Raw genomic sequence first — 24,784 nt, 5'->3', positions numbered from 1 at the left:
TGAATACTAGTGGATGATATACAACTACAAAAAACAGAAAATGCTGGAAATCTGAAACAAAAACTAAAAATGTAAGAAATGAACAAGTTGGTCAACATTTGTAGAAAGAAAAGACAGGTCAATGTTTCAAGCAGGCTGTTCTTCAGAGCTACATACAGCAACTTGCATTTATATAGCGCCTTCAGCATTGAAAATGTCCTAAGACATTTTATGGTGAGGGTGAGAGTTCGAGAGTTGGACAAGGTGGTTAAAGGCTCTGCACCAATGGTCAAGAAACAAGGTAGTCAAGCTGGACAAAAGGCCAGAGCCAGAGGAATATAGGGTGCGGGACAGGATGCAAGGCTGGCGGAGGTTGCAGAACTATGATGGGTAAGGCTAGGGGAGGATTTGAAGAATAGGATTTTAAATTTAATACAGTGAGATACTTAGGGTCAGTATAGTTTAGTGAAGATTGGGTGATAGGTGAGCAGGTGCAGGGCAGGATGTGGACTGCTATGCTTTGGACCAGTTTGAGTTTACTAGTTTGGAGGAGGTACAATTGTATTACATGGAAGGAGTATTTGGGGTGCTGGACAATGATGTGGAAAGAGGTGAATGAACTGGCATTGCATCTGCTGCAGTTGATTGGGCAAGGGCTAGAGAAAGAGCAGCTGAAAGTCCGGGTGATGGAAGAATAAACAAGGATATCCCAGAGGGAACAGTTCCTCCAGAAAGTGAATTGAAGGGGAGAACTGTTTGGTGGCAGTATCCTTTGGTAGGTGGCGGAAATGGCAGATGATCTGGCAATTGTGGAGGCTCATTGGATGGGAGAGGGGGTGAGAGTACTGGAATGGGGAAAATGTGGGCAAAGACTGTGTTGGCCGTAGCTGATGGAAAACCCTTTTTATCCTTGCAACCATCTTGGAGCAGGATTACATATCCCAGATGTGTAGCTTCAAGCTTTTTCACTCATGGTTGCATGGTCAAAAGATTTATCCAAATCAATGACAGCAATGTCAAAAGGCTTCCACTGAGCCTTTCTCAATTGCTTGATCTCAATTAAAACCACCACCTTCAATACTTATTCCTCACAAAGGCAAAATCCAGCTTGTTCCTTTGAGTACTCCAAGGGCTATTTCACTGTGTAAGACATCACAGCCAGATCTGATAATGTTGCCCGATTTTTATAGCAAACTTTCCAGCAGGGGTTCACAGGATAACGAACAGGAACCTTTCCTGGTTTCATGTAACCCATGGGCGCCAAGGCCAACTATAGTGCCCCTCCTACTGATCTGCTTGAGATTGGCTAACTCTGCTTACACCAGTGATGGAAGCTAGGTAGTTCCTGGCCTGCATGGGTCAGTATCTCATCGTGTGTGGTGCATTTGACTTCTGAGCTAATGGGGAAGCCAGATGTGCTACTAGTTTATAACCACTGCTTCACTTCGATTGCCAATATCCTCCAAATGAAGCCATCTGTTTCTCAGGAATAAATGGAAGCAAAGAAACGAACCTGTTTATATAATTGCAAACAATGGATGGTTAATCAATGAATTATTGAATAATGGTAAGAAAAAGGATCCTCTTTGGTGTCGGTACATTCGCTCTTTTATTTGTTCTTGGGATGTGGGCAATGCTGGCAAGGCCGCATTAAGAGTCAACTGTGTAGAGTTAGACTGTAGTCACATACAGGCCAGACCGGGTCAGAGTGGCAGGTTTCATTCCTTAAAGGAAAACCATTTGTGATTTTACGACATTCCGGCGTCTTTCATGGTCAACTTTCCACGGTGGGAATTGAACACTCACCCTCTGGATTGATAGTCCAGTACTATAACCGCTAGGCTACCCATGTTTATGTGCGTTAGTCAAGAATTAATTCACCACATCTATCTCTTTCTGCCATAGGTCAGTTAGCTGTAATAATCGGGATCATTTTTGTTTCTCTCACTGTGTACCAGAAGCCCTTTGGTTCCTCACCAAAGGAACTATTTTTCATGTGTGAACCTACATAGTATGTTACAGACTATTTGATCAGCAAGGGCATCACAGCTGAGTCTGATCCTATCTACAGGCAATGTTCACACCTGTGCTATGGGCCATGAACCCTAGCTTTTTTTTCCTGTTTCATCCCTCTCCTCAAGCCCAGGGACACAGATGTTCTATGATCATTAAATATGTGAAACTTCACAAAAGCATTTAAAAGTAATTTGCAATTTTGGCAACTTTGAAACTCAGAGTTGCTACCAAGAAAGAGTTTTATTGTTCTTGTTCTGCCCAGAGGTTAGATTCACCGATCAAAAATTAATCCAATTTATCATTGCACTAGGCACTGTGACAAAAATGTCTCTCTTGCCTGTATTAAATTTTCTTTTTTTCATGTTTGTTTGTGTGTGTGCGCACGCGCGGGTGTGTTCATTTCGTCACTACAAAAAACCGTGAGCTCAGAGACCTGATGGGCAGGCAGTGGTCGGCCTCACAAGGTGCGAAGTGTTATGATAAGCACAAAAAGAAAGAAAGAATTAGCATTTATATTACGCTATTTATATCCTTGGGATATCGCAAAGTACTTCACAGCCAATAAAGTAGTTTGAAGGTTTGCCACTGTTGTAATGTAGGCAAATGCAGCAGCCAATTTGTGCACAGCAAGGTCCCACCAGTGGCATCTTTATCATTTTATATATAGAAGTTAGTGAAGTGTATGATTCACTATTATATTGCTCATTTATTCACTTAGTTTTATTTAAATAAACCGCCTGTTGGTTTAGAGACTGAGTCTCAGTCTGATGGAATGTATATTTAGTTTGGTTTTCAATGAGAGAAAAATCATGTGATGCATTCCAGTAGCTGGTATACAGTTAGGGTTCTCTATTGTGATCCTTGGGTCTCATTATTGTTTACCTAGACATTAGGTAGCGTAAGGCACACTCTGGATCATTGGGGACCAACGGTCTGCTTACAGGAGTGTCTGGTGCTGACCCCAAGGAATTATCAAGTGCAATAACCCAAAAATGTGACTGGCATTAATATTTTTCCTTGAATGTGGTCTATTTTCAGGAGTACTTATTGATCATTTTGTTTCAGAACATTAACCACTTGCATTTGTAAAGCAGCCATTACCTACAAGAATTTCTCGGACTACTTCATAAGGGGGAGAAAAGGACACCAAGTAGAAAATAGGAAATATTGAAGGGAAGATACCAAAAGCACAGTCCTCGAGAGATTTTTGGAAGGCTTTTGAAGGAAGGACGAGATAGTGAGGAGAGTTCAAACCTTTCCAGTTTTGGGGTTGGGGGCAGCAGGCGTCAGTTACACTCAGCGCACTGCCCTGGACCAGTACAGATTGGAATTTGAGAGGTTGTCTTCTGGGAATGTTTTTAGCACCATGTCAGTATGCACATGAAGTTCCAGAACAAACCAGTATGTATTTGTATATAAAAACAGAAAATGCTGGAAACAAACAGCAGGTCAGTCAGCATCTATGAAGGGAACAGATAAGTTGACATTTAAGGTAAGTTAACTGAAGGATTAGATGCCTGAAAAGGTAGCTTATTTGTTCTCTCCGCAGATGTTGACTGACCACCTCTGTTTTGTTTGACCTTCGGTTTTGTTTGACTTTCAGCCTTGTTTGGTTTTGTTTCCAGTTGCCAGCATTTGCAGTTTTTTGCTGTTTATTTGTATTTGTAGATACATTGGTACAGACAGGTGTGCATGTATGTTATGTGCAGCCTATAGTGTGTGAACAGTACAGTCCCACATGATTATGCATACATCCTTTTGCCTATACCAATATCTAAACCAGTAGTAGTGTGAAGGTAACTAATGCATAAAGTACCACATTTGTTTGTGCTTTTATCCGCTATTAAATTCTGATTTGTACTTGTCAGATTATAATAAATTTTAAATGTTTTGTTTCAGGAGTTCTATGAACATACAACGGTCCTCTGGCAGGATGAAGGTGTGAAAGCATGTTATGAAAGGTCAAACGAGTATCAGCTCATTGACTGCGCACACTAGTAAGTACCTTTTGGCTTTCCTGGCATATTTGGTAGCAAGGAACGGACACTGTACCAGAAATATATAAACTTGAATAAAAATGTTGCAGGAATGTAATGCAATATGTTGGATAATTTAACATAAAACTCATTATTATGGGAACAGTAATCTGATTGCTGACATTGCTTCTGAAAGGAACACTGAAGTGTTTTTAGTTGTAGTTTTAGTTGAACAAAAAAGCTTTTGAGAAATGTAATTTGAAGAAGCTGGTCCACAGTATGTTGCTGTATGAGGCACTAAATACACTATATTTTAAAGGATTTGATACTATCTATAACTTGGTACATGAGATATGAAGCATATCAGTAACATATTATTTTATTCTTGCATTATGATTTTTGAGGATAATAGTTTGGGAAAACTGGGTGCAGCAAAGAGTAGCGGCTCATGCAGCTTCACGGAGTTGATTTTTAAAAAATTTGTTAGAGTTGAAATTAAGGTATTTGAGCCTTGTTTTAGAAATTATTAAATGTTCTAAGTCATATCAGTTCTTCACAGCATGCTTCAAAATATTCACATTACAATGATTCAATGCACTTTTGTGTACAACAGTGTTCTGCAATACATTGAAAAATAATTGTCTTTTTTCACCATTACATAGCTAACCTATCTGCATGAAATACACTTATTACAGAATTCAAAAATTCAAAGCAAGTTGCTTTTCAGTCCTTTTTGAAGGATTTAAGAGATCGTTTGTTTTGTGCCACCTGGAGTTTTTAATGGCTGTTTTTCCATTTGTATGGAATTTACAGTGATGGATAGAGTTGAAATATAGAACATTAATGCTTCAGCACGTCACACCAGAATAATAAGACAATATTAAAAGAAATTAGTGTAAGCTAAGTGAAAGAACATTGGAAGAAATGTAAGAGAATGTTAAAATGGGTTAAAATAACTGGGGGTGCAAAAAGGGCACTAGAAAGGTCACTATGACATCTACTCCTGGAGGCAGTGGGCATGGCTGAGTTACTAAATGAGTACTTTGCATCTGTCTTTACCAAGGAAGATGCTGCTGCCAGAGTCTCAATAAAGGAAGATATAGTTGAGATACAGGGTGGACTAATAATTGATAAAGAGGAGGTACTAGAAAGGCTAGCTGTACTTAAAAATAGATAAGTCACCTGGTCCGGATGGGATGCATCCTAGGTTGCTGAGGGAAGTAAGGGAAGAAATTGCGGAGGTACGAGCCATAATCTTCCAAATCCTTAGATGCGGGGGTGGTGCTAGAGGACTGGAGAATTGCAAATGTTACACCCTTGTTCAAAAAAGGGTGTAAGGATAAACCCAGCAACTACAGGCCAGTAAGTTTAACCTCGGTGGTGGGGAAACTTTTAGAAACTATAATCCGGGACAGAATTAGCAGTCACTTGGAAAAGTGTGGATTGATTAAGGAAAGCCAGCTCGGATTTGTTAAAGGTAAATTGTGTTTAACTAACCTGATAGAGTTTTTTGATCAGGTAACAGAGAGGGTCGATGAGGGCAATGCGATTGATGTGTATATGGACTTTCAAAAGGCTTTTGATAAAGTGCCGTATAATAGGCTTGTCATCAAGATTGAAGCCCATGGAATAAAGGGGGCAGTAGCAGCATGGATACAAAATTGGCTAAGTAACAGGAAACAGAGAGTAGTGGTGAACGGTTGTTTTTCGGATTGGAGGGAGGTGTACAGTGGTTTTTCTTTAGTGGTCGGTACTAGGACCACTGCTTTTCTTGATCTATATTAATGACTTGGACTTGGACTTGGGTGTACAGGGCACAATTTCCAAATTTGCGGATGACATAAAACTTGGAAGCGAACAGTAAGTAGAATAGTGATCGATTTCAAGAGGAATATAGACAGGCTGGTGGAATGGGCGGACACGTGTCGGATGAAATTTATCGCAGAAAAATGCGAAGTGATACATTTCGGTAGGAAGAACAAGGAGAGGCAATATAAATTAGAGGGCACAGTTCTAAAAGGGGTACAGGAACAGAGAGATCTGGGGGTATATGTGCATAAATCGTCTAAAGTGGCAGGTTTAAAAAGCATACGGGATCCTGGACTTTATAAATAGAGGCAGAGAGTACAAAAGCAAGGAAGTCATGGTGAACATGTATAAAACACTGGGTCGACCACATCTGGAGTACTGGTGTCCAGTTCTGGGCACTGCACTTTAGAAAAGATGTGAAGGCTTTAAGAGAGGGTGCAGAAGAGATTTACTAGAATGATTCCAGGGATGACGGACTTCAATTACGTGCGTAGACTGGAGAAGCTGGGGTTGTTGTCCTTGGATCAGAGAAGGTTGAGATGAAATTTGATAGAGGTATTTAAAATCATGAAGGGTCTAGACAGAATAGATAGAGAGAAACTTTTCCCATTGGCGGAAGGGTCAAGAACCAGAGGACATAGATTTAAGGTGAAAAGAACTAAAGGTGACACGAGGAGAAACTTTTTTTACACAGCGAGTGGTTAGGATCTGGAATGCACTGCCTGAGGGGATGGTGGAGGCAGATTCAATCGTGGCTTTCAAAAGGGAACTGGATAAGTACTTGAAAGGAAAAAAATTGCATGGCTACTGGGATAGGGCGGGGGGAGTGGGACTAGCTGGATTGCTCTTGCATAGAGCCGGTACGGACTCGATGTGCCTCCTTCCGTGCTGTAACCTTTCTGTGATTCTGGAGAGAAATTTGGCGTAGGACTTTAAGCACAACAAAACTTTTTTTCAGTATCACATTAGGGTAGATCTTTAAAAAGTATTTCTTTAAAAGTATAGTAGATCTTTTAAAAAGTTAAAATTAGATGAAAGGAAAATAGAATTGCTTAATAGTTATTCACTAATGAGGAAAATCTTTGTTATCTAATTTATTATGGGCACTAGAACAACAAAATATTTTGAAATGTGAGGAGAAGGAAGTACCTGATAAGCATTGAAGACTAACAAATCCCTTGGGCAGGAAACTTGGGAGGAAATTTGTAGGGCCCTGGCTACAGTTACAAAGAACTCATTAGGTACTGGAGAAGTTCTACAGGATTGGAAGAATGCGAAAGGTAGAGCTAATATTTAAAAGGAATGCAAATCTGACCCATGTAACCATAGGCCTATTACTTTTCTATCAGTACTGGATAAAATTATATAAAACATGCTGAGTAGTATTTTGGAGGAGTATCTGTATAGCAGTATTATATAAGTAACAATGGGCACCTTATTCACTGGGAGTGCTTCACTCCAAAGCGTTCATAGAATCCTTCTTAAAAGAGCGGGGGCGGGAAAGAGAGAGTTTGAGGAAGGCGATGCCAATTTGATATCTTTTCTAGGACAATATGAATTGGGGTCACAAACTGGTGTTCTTTGTACCCCATCAGTTTGTTTGTAACAGATGCAGAGTTGTATCGAGGCACAGTTGATTACCTTCGTGTTGGATGGTTGGATTTCTAGTGAAAACAATCAACTAGATGGTAAGATGCTTCTCGAAGATTTGATCCCCTTAATGAGTCCATTTGTACTCTGGCTGACCAGTGAGAGCTATACTCCCATTGATGGACCTTCCCAGTTAACTAACTTTAAAACATAAGAAATAGGAGTAGGAGTAGGCCATACCTCCCCTCGAGCCTGCTCCTCCATTCATTAAGATCATAGCTGATCTTCAACTCCACTATCCCGCCTGATCCCCATATCCCTTGATTCCCTTAGAGTCCAAAAATCTATTGATCTCAGCCTTGAATATACTCAACGACTGAGTATCCAGAGCCCTCTGGGGTAGAGAATTCCAAAGATTCACAACCCTCTGAGTGAAGAAATTCCTTCTCATCTCGGTCGTAAATGGCTGGCCCCTTATCCTGAGACTATGCCCCCTAGTTCTAAACTCTCCAGCCAGCGGAAACAGCCTCTCAGCATCTGCACTGTCAAGCCCTCTCAGAATCTTTTATATCTCAATGAGATCACCTCTCATTCTTCTAAATTCCAGAGCATATAGGCCCATTCTACTCAATCTCTCCTCATAGGACAACCCTCTCATCCCAGGAATCAATCTAGTGAACCTTCATTGCACCGCCTCTAAGGCAAGTAGATCTTTCCTTCGGTAAGGAGACCAAAACTGTACACAGTACTCCAGGTGTGATCTCACCAAAGCCCTGTACAATTACAGCAAGACTTCCTTACTCTTATACTCCAACCCCCTTGCAATAAAGGTCAACATACCATTTGCCTTCCTAATTGCTTGCTGCACCTGCTTGTTAACTCTGTGTTTCATATACAAGGGCACCCAAATCTCTGAACACCAACATTTGATAGTTTCTCACCATTTAAGAACTATTCTGTTTTTCTGTTCTTCTTACTAAAGCGAATAACCTCATGTTCCCCCACATTTTACTCCATCTGCCACCTTCTTGCCCACTCACTTAACCTGTCTATATCCCTTTGCAGACTCTTGTGTCTCCCTCACAGCTTGCTTTCCCACCTAGCTTTGTATCATCAGCAAACTTGGATACATTACACTCGGTCCCTTCATCTAAGTCATTAATACATATTGTAAATAGCTGAGGCCCAAACACTGATTGAGGCACTGAGTGAGGCACTCCACTAGCAACAGCTTGCCAACCTGAAAATGATCCGTTTATTCCTACACTCTTATTTTCTGTCCGTTAACCAATTCTCTATCCACGCTAATATATTACCCCCAGCCCCATGAACCTTAATCTTGTGTAACAACCTTTTTTGTGGCACCTTATGGAATGCCTTTTGAAAATCCAAATATACTACATCCACTGGTTCCCCCTTATCTACCCTGCTGGTTACATCCTCAAAAATCTCTAATAGATTTGTCAAACATGATTTCCCTTTCATAAAACCATGTTGACTCTGCCTAATCATATTATGATTTTCTAAGTGCTCTGTTAGCACGTCCTCAATAATGGATTCCAGCATTTTCCTGACTACTGATGTTAGGCTAACTGATCTGTAGTGTTCCCTGTTTTCTCTCTCTCTCCTTTCTTGAGTAGCGGTGTTATATTTGCTACCTTCCAATCCATTGGGACCGTTCAGTAGCTTTCCTTTCAGGCATTTGGAAACACAATACCCCCAAGGAGGAGGAAGACTGTGATAAATTACCTGAAGCTTGCTTGTCAGACCAAATTCCATACGTAAAGAATCATTCAGCATGTGAATCGCTCAAAACTCACTAACGGTCCTGACCATGAAGCTCCTGCAGATGTAGCATAGATGCAGATGCCAACTTCTCTGGGGGTTTTTTTATGCACACTATCCTGCAGACCATGGTCACAGGTGTCTGGGACAACGTGCGAAAATTATTGGGAGCCATTCTCTCAAAAGATCAAGCATACGGAATCCGCCAGGAACTAACGGAATGTTTGTTTGGTAGCCTAGTCACAAATTTGGCAATTGTTTTCTAAATTATTTCCACACAAGATTTGATCCTAAACTCCTCAATGTTAAGAATAGGGATGCATTTGGTTGATTAGTCTTCTGCAAAGGTCTGACCAGCTTCAGATGGCGTACCCACAAAGCAAATTTTGCTCAACGTGATCCTTTTCACAATCAGTCCGTACTCCTCAGTGAAGACCATATGTGGGCTTCTTCTTTGTCTTGGTCTTGAAGATGTTTGATATTCTGTTTGGCATGACTACATTTGAAGTCACTCCTTTTAGAATTTACAACAGCAATTATCTTCTGACAGGAAGAGTATTTGTGACAGGAGGGAGTATCTGGAAGCTTTTATTAAATACTAGGAAATCTTGCAGACAGCAATTGGAAATTGCCATCAAAACAGGATGACTTTCATTGGTGTTCCCTACTCATCTGATGGCACAATATTGTCTAGCCGAACAGCCTTTCATGGCACTGCCTGGGGTTTTTGAGCCCCACAGAGTAGAACAGCCCACCACTAGGGTGAGGTCCACACCTAGCGGCATTCAGCATGGCTTCAGGCTTCCTTGCAACAATGACTACCTGGCTAACCCTTACCCTTACTCTCTGTGAATCTGCATGTTGCGGGGGATTTGGGGGTGTGAGTGTTTCTCCAGAAATTCATAATCAAATGAGGAATAGTCATTTGCGAATGCATATGTCTTAGAGGCTATTAGATGGGGCTGTTTTCATTTGTTGCATACTCCTGAGGTTTTGCTCGGTAATTCAATGATTGTGGCATTGACTGACAAGATTGACAGATTGCTAGTTTGAGGTGCAATCTACAGGGTTTGCCCAAGCAGTGGACGACAGACTTCTACTAAAGATATTTCAAAGTTTTCCCAGCCATTTTTGGGACTATTTCTTTTGTTCACTTTCAAACAACAAATTACTTGGCCTCTTTGTCCAGGGTTTTTAAATGGCCCTGTCCATGGCTGCAGTGCATCTCTGGAGGCAGCACCTCCATGTCTGTGATGGCATACAGAATTTTCCAACTAATAATTTAAGATCATTATAGCTGCATTATGCTTTTTCAGAAGGTAAGATCAATACATATCATTAAAACTCTTAATGCCTGCACGCCCTTCCCGTCTACAAGATTTTACTCCTGTTATCACTCTTTTTGTCACACTTGGAATCAACATTTTTCTATTTATAACTTCACATTTATAATAGAAATCACCTATGTAAACTCGTCACCCTATAATTGCCATTGAGTGGCTTTTTCCACATGAATCACTTAATACTCACATGGAGTTACATCGAAACTACTGCACCGAAACAGGCCATTCGGCCCAATTGGTCTATGCTGGCGTTTATGCTCCACATGAACATCCTTCCTCCCTATTACATCTAACCCTATCAGGATACCCTTCTGTTTCTTTCTCCCTCATGTGCTTATCTAGCTTCCCCTTAAATACATCTGTTATTTGCCTCAACTACTCCTTGTGGCAGTGCATTCCACATTCTCACCACTGTTTCGATAAAGAAGTTTCTCCTGAATTCCCTATTGGATTTATTAGTGATTCTTTTATATTTATGATCTCTAGTTTTGGACTCCCCCACAAGTGGAAACATTTTCTCTACGTTTACCCTATCATTATCTTAAAGACCTCTATTAGGTTACCCCTCCACTGCCTCTTTTCTGAAGAAGAGTCCCAGCCTGTTCAGCAATTCCTGATAAGGATATCCTCTCAGTTCTGGTATCGTCCTTGTGAATCTTTTTTGCACCCTCTCCAATGCCTCTATATCCTTTCTATAATAGCAACACTGTGTACAATATTCCAAGTGTGGTCTAACCAAAGTTCGATACAAGTTTAACATCACTACTTTGCTTTTCAATTCTATCCCTCTAGAAATGATCCCCAGTGCTTGATTTGCCTTTTTTATCGCCTTATTAACCTGTGTCGCCACTTTGTGATTTGTGTATCTGTACCCCTAGATCCCTTTGCTTCTCTATTCCGTTTAGACTCTTAATATCCAAGCAGTATGTGGCCTCCTTATTCCTACCAAAATGCTCCACCTCACACTTAACTATATTGGAATTCATTTGCCAATTACACGCCCATTCTGCAGGTTTATTAATGTCCTCTTGCATTTTGATGCATTCTTCCTTTGTGTTCCAATTTGGTGTCGTCTGCAAATTTTGAAATTGTACTTCCGAATCGTTAATGTAAATTGTGAACAACAGTGGTCCCAGCACTGATTGCTGTGGAACACCACTTCCCACCTATTGCTAGTCTGATTAGCTGCCCTTAACTCCTACCCTGCTTTCTGTTTTGTAGCCTGCTTGCTATCCATTCTGCTAACTGTCCCCTGACTCCATATGCTCTGACCTTAGTCATGAGTCTGCAATGCAGTACCTTATGGAAGGCCTTTTGAAAATCCAAATATATTACCGCCTACTGCATTATCCTTGTCTACTCTTTGTTATTTCTTCAAAGAATTCAGTAAGGTTGGTCAAGCATGACTTTCTCTTTTGAAATCCGTGCTGACTGTTCTTCATTATATTTTCATTCTCTAGATGTCTTTCTGTTACTCCTTTGAGTAAAGATTCCATTATCTTTTCTACCACTGATGTTAAGCTAACAGGTTTATGGTTCCCTGGACTTGTTCTATCTCCCCTTTTAAATATAAGAATAATATTAGCTGTCTGCCAGTCCTCTGTCACTATTTCCTTTTCTAGTGAATTTTTATACATATGTAATAGTGCCTCTGCTATCTCCTCCCTAACTTCTTTTAATATTCGGGGATGCAATCCATCAGCCCAGGGGTCGTATCCTCTCTGAGTTCCGACCCCAAGAGAGTTATTCTCGCCAGCACAAAGACCATCTAATTCAACCTATGAAACGTCATCTGCCTCTTCACCTACCTTGGTCCATCTGCTGCAAAAATGCTCATTGATGCCTTCTCCAGACTTGATTACTTCCACGTTTTCATGGCCAGCATCCAATCCCCTACCTTCTGTAAACTTGAGTTCATCCAAAACTCTGCTGCCCGTATCCTAGCCCTCACCAACTCCAACTTTCCCATCACCCCTATCCTCACTGATCTACATTGGTTTCCGGCCCCTCAATGCCTCAAATTTGAAGTTCTCATCCTCGTGTTTAAATCCCTCCATGGCTTGCCCTTTCTTATCTTTGTAACCTGCTTCAGCACTAAAAACTCTTCCCCAGAACACTGTTCTTCAGACTACAGCTTCTTATGCACCCTGCCCCCCTCGCTCCAACATTAGTGCCCATGTTTTCAGCTGCCTAAGCCCCCCACTCTGGAATTTGATGCTTAAACCCTTCTGCCTCTCCTCCTCCCTCTCCTCCTTTAAGGCCCACCTTAAAACCCACCACTTTGGCCAAGCTATTGGTCAATCTTCCTAAATTTTTCCTCCTTTGTCTTAGTGTCTGTTTTCCTTTACATTGCTGAAGAGCCTTGGGTCGTTTCACATCACTAAAGGTGCTAAGTAAATGCAAGTTGTTTTTGGTACTTTGCAACATTACCACACCTCTATCCTATATCACCCCCACAACAGCACATTCAGGTCGTTGTAACTTCTAGACTCTGTTATCCCCAATGCCCTCTTCCACCTCCCTCCATAAGCTCCAACTCATCCAAAACTCTGCTGTGCGCATCCTGTCCTGCACTAAGTCCAGCTCCCCCATCACTTGATGCATCACTGACATATAACAGATCCTGACCCCAGCACATCAAATTAAGATTTGCATCCTCATGTACAAAAAATTGCTCCACCCGATTATTGCAACCTCTTCCAACCTATGATTGCCATTTATGCCCTCCAATATTTACAATCTGGTTTACTGTGCATCCCTGTCCCTCCATTGTACCATTGGTGGCAGAGCTGTTAGGCATCTTAGCCCTACCCTTTGGAACTCCCTCCCTAAACCCTTCTGCCTCGATCTCCACCTTCAAAAGCCTTCTCAAAACCCATTTGTTCTTTCAAGCTTTTGGTTACTTCTCCTAACTCCCACCAAGGCTCGTTGTCCAGCCCTCCTCCTGTGAAGTGCCGTGGGACTTTTTTTCCTACAGATAGGCACTTTATAAATGCAAGTTTTCATTGCTTTTGAAAAGTGCACTTCACCTGTTTCTCTGTATGGAGGGATGGAGTTTGTGTAGGGTGTGGTATGTGCCATGTATATGGTGCTCAGCTAACAAATGGCTGACATTCCCCTCAAGTCTTCAGTCTTCCTTTTGTCATGATGGAGGTGAGCATAATGCACAGGGTGGGATATGTCTGCAGGAGACTGTTGGGAGTGGAGCAAGAGTTCATGGGTTTAACTTACACTGATGTCTGCATAGTATTGCTGGCTTCTGGAGGTAGCAGTATTGCTCACACTGCAAAGCAGTATCAGCCATGCTGCAAGAGGTGTAATTTATTAACTATTTGATGGTTCTCCGATGCATTTTGTGTAGTGCAGCACTGGCTTGCTTTTGACTTTCTTCCTCTCTGTAGGAAAATAATCTCTTGTTCCAGAGTTCCCAGGTTGCTGGCCAGGCCATGACATCACTGAAAATTTTCTGCTTGCTTGCTTTTGTTCCTTTCATTTTCGTCCTCTTTCCCTTCTTTGTTTCTTGTCTTCTGTTGTGTTCCCATTATCAGCACGCTCCCAAACAGCTGCAAATTGTGTCTATTCCCATTGAAGTTAGTTTCTTTGCTGCTAGATTGGAGGACAGAATCACAATGTGCCCTGCATTATCACTATGTTCTGTGGTTTAATCTTGGTGCCAGCAGCAAAGAAATGCACCTGTTGAACAAAGCAGGGGTCTTTTTCTGTTTTTCTCATTTAACCACTCCTTTGGCATTTGTATTTATTGTGGTTCGTCAACTTTTCATCAATGTCATTGTGATGCCCTAAACTTAGGTTTTTGGACTTACAAATCGTACTAATAAAACTGGATGAGATAATTATTGTAATACTCCCCCAAAAGAAGGTGTTAAACACAGTAACTTATATTATTGGCCTCTTGTGTCCAACTATTCCAAGTTTCCTGAGGTATGTTCTCGCTGTTTCACACTTTGAAGAATCAATATCCTTAAAACTGGGCAAATGACTGAGCCATACAGACTAGATCCTAGTTTGATCCCTATTCATCCGTCTCTGCATGGGTAGCAGGAAAGTCCTGTTTGCTCCAAGTTCACCTGATTAGGCAGAGGTGGAAATTACCACTATTTCTGCTCCCAGTCATTGTTCCGGTGATCCTGCTGGAACTGTATTTCTGAATGCTGGGTGAAGATGGGATTGGACTCAAATCTAGCTTTGTGGTCAAGTATTATACTGTTTGGGCTCTTATAAGGGATGGCAGTTGTGCGAAGCACTGGAGAACCACTCTGGTCCCTCTTTTGGTTGCCTTCAGGCGAGAAAGAATAAGCATGGAGTGTCAAAAGAAATTTTGTTCAGGACTTTTCTCTTTTTGTAGTTTCAAGACTCCATCACATTATTTAGAACTGCAAAGCATCAGTAAATCCATTCCTATATCTCATTTATAGTAGCAAATTGGAACTAAATCAACAAAAAAAAATCTAGTTAATATAACTCTAATTTACTGTTCTATCTAGTGAAACAAAGAAGGGGGGGGGAACAGGCTTTGGTACTCTGGTACTGGCCAGAGCACCCCAAGCCTCCAGACACTAATGACCCAACTAATCATTAAGAGTGAGTCTTGGGGCGAAGTGTTTCTGTTGATTCTATCTACAAGACAGCTACATGGAGTAATTTTCAATCTTTTGCCAGGCGTCACTGTCTTGACGCTTTAGTACTGCGTTGTCCCAAACTAGCCTGAATATTTAGTCATAAAACTTTCCATTGCTATTTGTTGTACTAGTTATACGACTTTGGCATTATTCATTTGTACGCAGAAATTGAAAAAAAATGAAGAAAAGTGTTAGAGTATCTAATGATTTCCTTATTTTTTGAATGTAGTTTCTATCTACAAAACTGAATTATCTATGTGACCCTCAGTTTTCTATCTGGAACTTGATTCCTCATATGAACTCAATGGCTCTTCTGTTGTCTGCTTTCAAAAAAAAACTGAAGTCCGCTTTTATAATTGGGTGATATGTAAAAGAGTGCCATATGATCAGTATTACTCTTTAAATTAAAGGTACAGTGCCAGTGATACTCTGTGTTGGAGACTTGAGCTGCTCATCTATGTAGCACTGTGTAGCATTCAATAACATTTGTTTGAAATGTACAATTGTCTTGTAAACTTGGTAAGGGATGGCATTGATTTTTGGGAGTGATCATTTTGCTCTGTTATCAATTGATTGTTGAATAGTATTTCAATATTTTGAAGGTGGCAGAAGCAACTGTGGTGTTACTGATGATGACCTGACAGCAGCCGTTCTGGCACAAATGTATATATTTACGTTGCATAGGTTACCATTTTGACTGCAATTCTTTGAGTCCAGCTTAAATGTTAACCTATCTTTCTCTTTTTCTGACCTGTATACTGCCGATCTTTTCTGTTTTTATTTGCACTCTTTGGCATTTTCTTTTTCTCTGCGTATATAGACGTATATATGTTGGTGACTACTTTGTGGAATGGAAGGATTTCAACCTACAGTACTAATACCTTGGGACTTCAGTTGGTTGATTATACCTCAAGACAGTGGTGAATTATTGGTCTGGGTAATGATACTCCAGCATCCCCAAATGTATGTTTTAGGGAAGGGAATTGATATGTCCCAAGTATTTCTTTGCCTTAACAGGGAGTAAAGATTGCTTATAAGAAATAGTTTTGCAACCCTCCCTGCTCTTACTGTACAACCTTGAAAGTGTTGATGATTCTTGCAATACAGTTTTGCTGTTCATAACCCCAGTTGTACAAAATTTGGTAAAATTACTTTATGTATTTAATAGCTGTTCTTCAGAACAATGCTATACCCATTATTGCTTAGCCCACATATGTAGTTTTAGAATGGCAAATTGTATTTGTGGTAAAACTGATTGAGTTGATGGAAAAACTAAAGCTGTATCAGCATCTTTTCATTCTCCCCACCCCCAAAAATCTCACCTGGTAATATTGCTCTTCAGAAATGTAACCAAGGCCACTGATTTGTAGTTTCCACAGAAAAATTGATGGAATTGCACAATACAGTCTCTCAAAACACCAGTAAATATCCCTTAATCCAATGTAATAAAAACAGAATTTGACCTATTCTGTCATCATAAACCAGTGGACCTAATTATAAAAGGACAATATTTTTTCAATTCGACCTGAAAACACAAGTAAAAATTCTGGATTCCTACATAACAACAAGTGAATTTGACTTATTCAGTCATAATTAAACAGCGGCCTTCAATATAAACTCTTTCATGGATTTTAAACACACGTTTTTGCATTGGAAAAATAGCGTACTTCAGTATATTTTACATAACAAAAACAGGTTAAACGCTAATGTCAGTTGCAGATTTTCAGGTGAGAGAAACAGGTTTGGATGTGCACAGACTGAAATGGGTTATAGAAGTTGGAGTCTGTGCTTGTGTGCCTGCCTTAGACATGTAAGGAGAAACATCTGCTTGTTCAGGTGACTTGGGGAAAAAAAGACAGCAGTGGCAGATGAAAAGCACCAACTATAAAAATGCTACATGCACAAAAGATAGAAAATAATAAAAATCAATTTGTTTATCAAGTGCTTGCATGCTATCCTGTTTCAGCAAGTTTGGGCTAAAATTTTGTTAACCTAACCCTCTGGCTTTGAATGGAATGACAGCTGATACAAGGACCAAAAAACAATTGGACAAATCCTTTCCTACTGGATTTTGTGTCCTTTAGAGGAGGCTCTTTATTCATGACTGTGTGCTGAAAGTTTCAGATGGAACTTTACAGTGTGCCTTTCTGGAGGGAGGGGCTGGAAGCTGCAGCCTCATTAGATTTAGACTTGATTTTTTTGAATGCTGATTTTAAATAGTGAGGTGAAAAATCAAGAAAGAATGCTTCTGTTAAAAGATGAAAAATTTTTAATTGCTTTTTCAAACCTAACTGCATCACAGGGTAGAGAGTCTATCCTTCAGCACAGATAGCCTCCTCAGTAGCACTTAACGTGAGACCTTGAATAAAGTTAAACTTTCTTTAATTCAAATACTGCCAGAATGCACTAGAGAAATGGCAGATGTCTCAACATTATCTTGTTTGCTCTGAATGATTCACCATTTCATTAAACTGGCTGCGTGAATGAAACTTGCTTTAAGTTGTCACTTTCTCAATCAAACTGAGCTAGTTGCTCATGGCAGGTGGCTATTAAATGTAAATGATGGATACTGAGAGCTGTTTTTAAACCAGGCAGGCAGCATACTGCAATTTCATGAGACCAATCCAATTACAATATGACAAGTGGTTTTGTTTTTTCCAAAGATGTTTTTATATTACAGTACAGCTATTGACCCCTGACACCACATTACCAAAAGTAATGAGTTAATTTCACCCAAAGTCAGTAGTGACCCAGTTTTGGATTTCCTGAACTGGCTGCACTCATTGCATTTTAGTCAGCCTAGCAAAAGTGCTGTTGGCATTCTTAAGTCATCACGCAAAGCAGGGTTCTGACTTAAGTACACTGACACATTGGGCAAGTTCCCTGCCAGATTTCCAGGCAGACCCTTCTCCTGCACAAGTCAGTGCTCACTGGCTAGCAGAAGGGAGCCATGAGGTTTTGTTTCATTATTGCACATAGGTCATTTCCCCTGAGACCTGTACCCAGAGCCCAAATCGAAATAAAAGCACCTTTTAAATATGTTGCTGATCTGTCTAATTTCTCTCTGTGCCTCTGAATATGCTCAGATGCTGGGGTTAATCCATGTGCAGGTGCTTTTTGAGTAAATAAGAAAGCTTTCGATTGTGTTTTAACAATTGTTAATGAAGCTGGTTTTACTACCTTGCTTTACTATGCTAAATAATTTAATTATTAGAATATTCCTTCAAGTTGTTACCTGAATCTATATCATTTCATAAATTTATTATCTTCAGTTGTATCCCATTTATAGTGAGGCTACTGGCACACTGATTTTTCCATGTTTAAATTGAGTAATAGGTTCAGAACGCTGGCATTGCTGAAGAAAAGTGCAATTGCTCAAACATTACATCGCACCTTTCAAATTTCCAGCTGTGGACCTTGCCCATTACCGGGGGAAGTTCTGTAAAGACAGCGATGTGAAAACCATATTGTGTGGGTGGGCGGAAAGCTTGGCCCACTTATAGACTGAAAAAGTGCCGGCTAGCAGCAGCTTGCACCACAGAGATGGCCGTTTATGTCTGCCATTGGAAATACTAGCGCTGCAATAATAGAGCAAGAAATTAGTAAACATGTATTTTAAAAACATATATACAGTCGGTATATGTTTAAAGATGGTTTCGTGTGAGTGTTTACCCATTTGAGCACAAATTGTTATGTCTTCTATTTTCACTTAATAACTGTACAGTAGATTCCTGTGTGCTGAATTTCTATATTTTACTTTCCATGATGTGCTGTTTCATTAAGGTGCTCTGTTGAGCAGGGCTCATTAGTTACTGGACAGTGTTGTTTTTCATTGTTTTTTTTATTGTCTAGCATAGTTACAATAGAATGATCTATTGAGTTATTGGTTTACTGATATCAGACAGTAATAGTCCTGTGTGACCTTTACAGACTCCAATTAACCTTTAGCGTTCTATTTTCATCTTTAATAATCCTCTAATTCAGGCAGGCTCCATTTCTTTCAGATGCATATGTAACAGAATTTCAACATATTGTGATGAAAAGTATGGAAGTAGAATGTGTTATTTGTGTTACGTTTTGCTCACAAGTAGATATTTAGATCTTGGCCAATAATGGGTTTATCAGGAGTTGGCTCGATTGTGGAGAGGGAGGCACAAGTAATGCAAATTATTCAAAGCTTGTGATATTGTGTAGAACCACGTGTGTGAAATTTTTGTGTACAGAGCTCTGTTTTCTTTAAAGTCAGCAAGACAGTAATTGAAAATTCTGCTTGCGCTGTGCAGGCCTTTATTTTTGAATCTGAAGGTGTTTTGTGTAATGCCTGCTGCACTGTAGCAGGAATGCAGTCTGAGAGGCTCTCAATGTGCAGACTGTTGAATAACTCAAATCCACCAGAAAGTTCCCTTCCCCAAAGTGCTTATGTAAACTAGAGGCAGAGCCAAAGCCAGTGAAGACCTATTTTTAGCAACTTTGCTGCAGAAGGGGGAGGAGAAGTCCTAGGGTCACGTAGGAGGGCAAATCAAAGGGAGTATCCCTGCAGTGTGCTGTAAACAAGCAGATGTCAGGTGGGCTTGTGGTGCAGCAGCCTTAGATCATCGATTAAAGCCAAATTTGCCTTCAACTTAGATTTCTTGAATCCTCTCGTTTCCCCCCGCCGCCCCCCCCCCCCCCCCACCCCCCACTCACATCTTCTGTGCTCGTGAAGCTTGTTAGTTTCATTTTTTTTCCTCTTGGCATCGAAAATACAGCCAGTAGTCCTGTTGTGAGGATGAAGAGGGTCAAGCTGCAGTATTCTTCTCGGGCCTAAACAGGCTTGAATTTAACATGCACAAAAGAAACTCACTGTAACCCTCCATGAATGTGCATTTGTCAACCTGTCAAAAAAGCTCATTTATTTTAGACAAAGGAATTTTTTTATGAAAGGGGGTGCAGGAAATTAGAGTATTTTGCATACTGTCACATTTAGATTTTCAACTGGTCAGAGCATCGATGCGCTCTTTTTAAAAATAAAGTTTTCAATATTGAATTTTTAATGGGATTTAAATTCTGTCAATAAGCATTTGTGCCATGTGTTTGGCAAATGAAGATCATGTTCTGTGAGCCTCTGAAAAGACAGATTATCATTTCAGGTGTAGATTCTTCATCAGAACTGGCAGTTAGACAGGGAAGCCCGACAGGAGCATCATGGACCATGGGTTTCTGAATCGTCTGTCAAATAGGTGGCTTGTTTTAGCGAGGTAAACACTGGGAGTTGGCACACAAGCGTTGTTGTTCTGCTATCCTTACTACAAAAGCTGCAAATATAAAGGCACCTTTAAGGACTTCGAATGAAGAGGGGAGGGCGAAACAAAAAATAAATTAATAGATTTAATAGGCTGTGAGCAAGTGTTTTTTAAAAAAAAATCTGTTCAAAGGCTGTTAAACTCATTAACTGCTTTGTGATAGTTAACATGTCTGATTCTTGACATTTACTTACTGTTCTCCCCTCACCTTTGTTTTCAAGTACTATAAAAAGTGCTCCTTTACCTTCCACACTCTGATTCTGGTGAAGGTCTACAGCTGAAACATGAATTTTTTTTTTGCCCTCTTCAAATGCTGCAAGACCTGTGTATTTGCAGTATTTTGTGTTTTAAAAAAAAAACTTGATTCACCCTACCCTTCGAGATATATATGATGGATAGAGAGGCAGATCACATTTACCATTATAATCAATTTACATCAGGAAGGTTAATTTGTGTAATGCTTATAGTGTGGTAATGATATTGGTAAGGGGGAGTGCAGCAAACCCAAAGACATATACAGTCTCTGCAAGATGGTTGGTAGGTCAAAGTGCATAATTCAGTATTCAGGGTGGAGTTTGACAATATTAGTTGCCTGGAAACAGGCTGTGAATGCATTTGATCAATGTTTGTGTTGAGAGCACAGTAAGGAGGCTGAAGCCCTTTGCAGTTCCAGTATGTATAGTCTACAGCTTAGCGAATAACATTAGCTTGCTACTTGTACTCTGTTTACATGGAAGGTATTTATAGCTGACTAATATGACTGATTTTAATTGAAATCTTCCATTTAAAATAGCATGCATTTAGTCAGTAGAGTTCAAGTCCCTATCTCGTGGTGTCAGTATTTTAAAGTGACTGTGAATGAAAACTGTTCAAAAATAGCTGCCTGATTAAAATCCTTATTTTCTACCATGCTTTGAAAAGCAGTCAACTGAAATGGAACATACAGCAGGAAGTATTGATGGAATTGGTATTACTGTAATTGTACTATGGTGATGTCATACAATAGAATGATACAAAACAAAAGCAGGTCATTGCACCTGTACTGGCTCTTCAAAAGAGATACTCACTTAGTCCCATTCCCCTGCTGTTGGATTGGCATGTTTATTTAAAAAAACTCCAGTTGCTTTTGCTTCTGACATAAGCAGAGTTTAGTTTGAGAATTTTGATGTTGTTCATTCCCCACCAGAACTTCCCACTACACATTGTAAATAGTGAAACTTTCATTTGTACACTATTCTCATGGACTTTGTGTCTACCCCTTTGTGGTTTAAAAAAAATTAAATCATTTCAAGTGTTTGACGTGCTCATACCAACAGTTAAAGGTGGCCAGGCATGAAATTTAAACCACCTGAACTTTTTGTTCAGCTGGCTAATGAAAATTACCCAGTTAATGATGGTACTGTCAAAAGATGTACACAGTTCTGTTTTGATCATTTGAATTATGGTGGTTACCCTCTAATGTCTGGAATCCAGGATCCTCACCATGGAAGAATGCCAAACTCTATCATTACATTGGTAAGAAGTCCAACAAGGAATAGTTTGTAGTGATTGTGGAATTTGCCATGAGTTGGTCAGTCAACTATAAACCTCAGAGGGTCTAACAGGCCTGGATGGCATGCCGTCAGCCCGATGGGCACGGTTCTTCATCAAAGAATCACTCAGTTACAGGGAGTTGCTTAAACAGACTACACCCCTTTTCACTGCCCCTCAGTGAAAACCAAGCACAGAGTGTTATGCCACAATCGCAGTCACGTCTTGGACTTGGGGTGAGATGCATGGCGTTTAATGTTCTGTTTTGGCAGAATGGCATGACTATGTCCAACATCACGCCTTGCTTAAAGGGTTAAATTATGAGGACAGATTGCATAAACTTGGTTTGTAATCCTTTATGTTTAGAAGGTGATCTAATCAAGATCTTTAAAATGATAAAGGGATTCGATAGGGTAGATATAGAGAAACTATTTTTTTTCTGGTAGGGAGTCCAGAACAAGAGATGGTCATAAAATTAGAGCTCGGAAGCACACTAAGGGTAGTGCAATTCTGGAACTTGTACCCCCAAAAAGCAATGGATTCTGGGTCAATTGAAACTTTCAGGACAGAATTATAGATTTTTGTTATGTAAGGTATCAAGGGCAATGGAGCAAAGGTGGGCAAATGCAGTTGAGGTACAGATTAGGCATGATCTAATAGAATGGTGGAACAGGCTCTAAGGGCTGAATGGCCTACTCCTATTCCTATGTTCCCACAGCAATTATATTTTTGGCAGGCAAGTGGAGAGTTACTAGAAGCTTAAAGAAAAATAGCACCAACAGAATTTAAGGAATAGCAGTGAGAAGCAGGACATCTGATAAAACGTTCCTTGCTCAGCTGGCAGCCTTTCAACATCTGACTCTTTTTGGCACCATGCATGATTTCTGAGTCCTGTACCTAGAACAGCCCACCGATCTGTGGCAGAACCCAGACCAAGAAGCTGTCAGCTTCCTCAGACTTTCCAGCACTGACACATTTGATATTCTCCACCCACTGGTGACTAGAGATGGGAGGGGGGAGGGGTGGGGGTGCATCAGCAGACATTGGTGGCAAAGGGGCGAAGTGTCACTGCAAATGTAAAGGGCTTCTTCATTTTATAAGCACACTCCTGAGCTTTCACACTCGCAACATTGTGCATTGTTACTGACAAATTGTTAGCTTTCAGGTGCTACAGAAAAAGCCCACCCAAGTGGGAAGGAGTACACTTCTAATCCAGGTATTTTCTACTTTACAAAGAGGTAGGAAGGACTCCGTCCATTACCGGACATAGGGTTGTAAACAGGAAAAATTCAAGTTAGGCAGACCTAAAAGATGCTTATTTCCATATTGCCGTGCAGGAGCGCTATTGAAAAATTCTTTGATTCAGTTTCAACAGTCAACACTATCATTACAAGGTACCAGCATTTGGCTTATCCATGACGCCGAGGATTTTTACAACATGCCTGTCTTTAGTCAAAGTGCATCACCCAATGTGCCATCTGGTCAGTTGGCTCTTCAGAGCATCTTGTCTTGAATCAACTATCATAATCTTGCATCAGCTACTCATTATCGTCCAGGGGCTGGTTAATTGTGAAAGGTCTCTGCCAGAACCCACAGAACATTATTCTGAACTACCCAGGGGCTTTTTGGCTGTAGACCAGTTTACTGGCCCTGCGGGTCCTGGCATTTGCTCCACAAGAGGAGTCGTGTATCTCAGCAATTAACTATTTATGGATACTTCGCCTGATGGCACCAGCTATTTGTAGTTTCCAATGCTTATATATTTGAGGTTTCAGTTGGAACTATTCAGCTAGCGATCTCCCTACAGGACACCACAATCTCACTGGTAAGGTTCTGACTTTGTGGTCACGAGAGCAAGATGCTGCAGCAGTCTTTCCTGCAGTTGGTGGTAACAAACCTGTCCTGGTCAGGATTGATTGCTCAGGATGGATGAACAGTCCACCTAATGTATCAATTGTCTTGGAGCCGAGGTCAATAAGATTGGCTCTGGAGCATTTCAAACCCTTAGTATAGAGCAAATGGGTATGTGTAGGCATGGCAGGAGCCTGCTGTGTTAGCAAGCAGGAAAAGACTCACATAATCTCATCTGTCAGCATATGGTAAAACTAGCCCGAAAGGACCTGAATTGTGAGATAACACTCTTGATTTAGCTAGCGTGGACAAATTAACAACAGATTCTTCCAACCAAATTGCAATTCAGTCTCAAAAGTGAAAGATTCGCCCAGAGATGGTTCAAGAAATTTTCAGGAATGCTCTGAGATAGTTCCATTCATTGCCTCAGTCTCCAAATCCTGTGTTTTTGTTTGAGGATGCTCTACCTGAAGGCTGGATTGTCCCTCCTTATCTTGAACACAAAATTTTCTCTATGTGATTCTTCTGATCCCATGAATGATATAAAAGTAGCAATCTGGCCTTGCAATCTGTGGTTGTTGGATACCTTGACATTGAGCAGGTGCAGGGTCCTGTTATCCTCCAGGAGAGTCCTCCCCTCTCACTTAGGGGTCAAATATTACATTTGCGCTCAGGTGTTCTGGTTGACAGCTTGGCTGTAGAAAGGCAGCAATTGTTCGGAAAAGGCTTTTCAACCTTTGGTTGTAAATAACTTGGTCGATTCAGGGTGTTGAGTCGTGGGGCTTATAAAATGGACAGAGATAAAATCAGAGCCATGCCATTCAGGAGAGAAGTTAGGAAACACTTCTTCATGCAAAAGGTGGTAGAAGTGTGGAACACTCTCCCACAAAAAGCAGTAGATGCTAGCTCATTTAATAATTTTAAATCTGAGATCAATAGATTTTTGCTAGTCCAGTGTATTTATGGGTATGGAGCCAAGGTGG

At 40.5% G+C, this 24,784-nt stretch overlaps 1 protein-coding gene across 3 annotated transcripts in view; it reads left to right on the top strand.

Annotated features, from left to right (window-relative positions):
- The window catches only part of gnas (GNAS complex locus), a 282,461-nt gene that overhangs the window by 187,170 nt on the left and 70,507 nt on the right, over window positions 1–24,784 (top strand). For all 3 annotated transcript variants that reach the window (XM_068000669.1, XM_068000670.1, XM_068000671.1), the window contains exon 5: window positions 3,895–3,992. In XM_068000669.1, the coding sequence (XP_067856770.1) occupies window positions 3,895–3,992 (98 nt within the window). The remainder of the gene's footprint in view (window positions 1–3,894; window positions 3,993–24,784) is intronic.

The sequence above is a fragment of the Heptranchias perlo genome, chromosome 19 (genome assembly GCF_035084215.1).
Source record: "Heptranchias perlo isolate sHepPer1 chromosome 19, sHepPer1.hap1, whole genome shotgun sequence".
Taxonomy (NCBI): domain Eukaryota; kingdom Metazoa; phylum Chordata; class Chondrichthyes; order Hexanchiformes; family Hexanchidae; genus Heptranchias; species Heptranchias perlo.
This window is presented reverse-complemented; position numbering and strand designations above follow the sequence as displayed.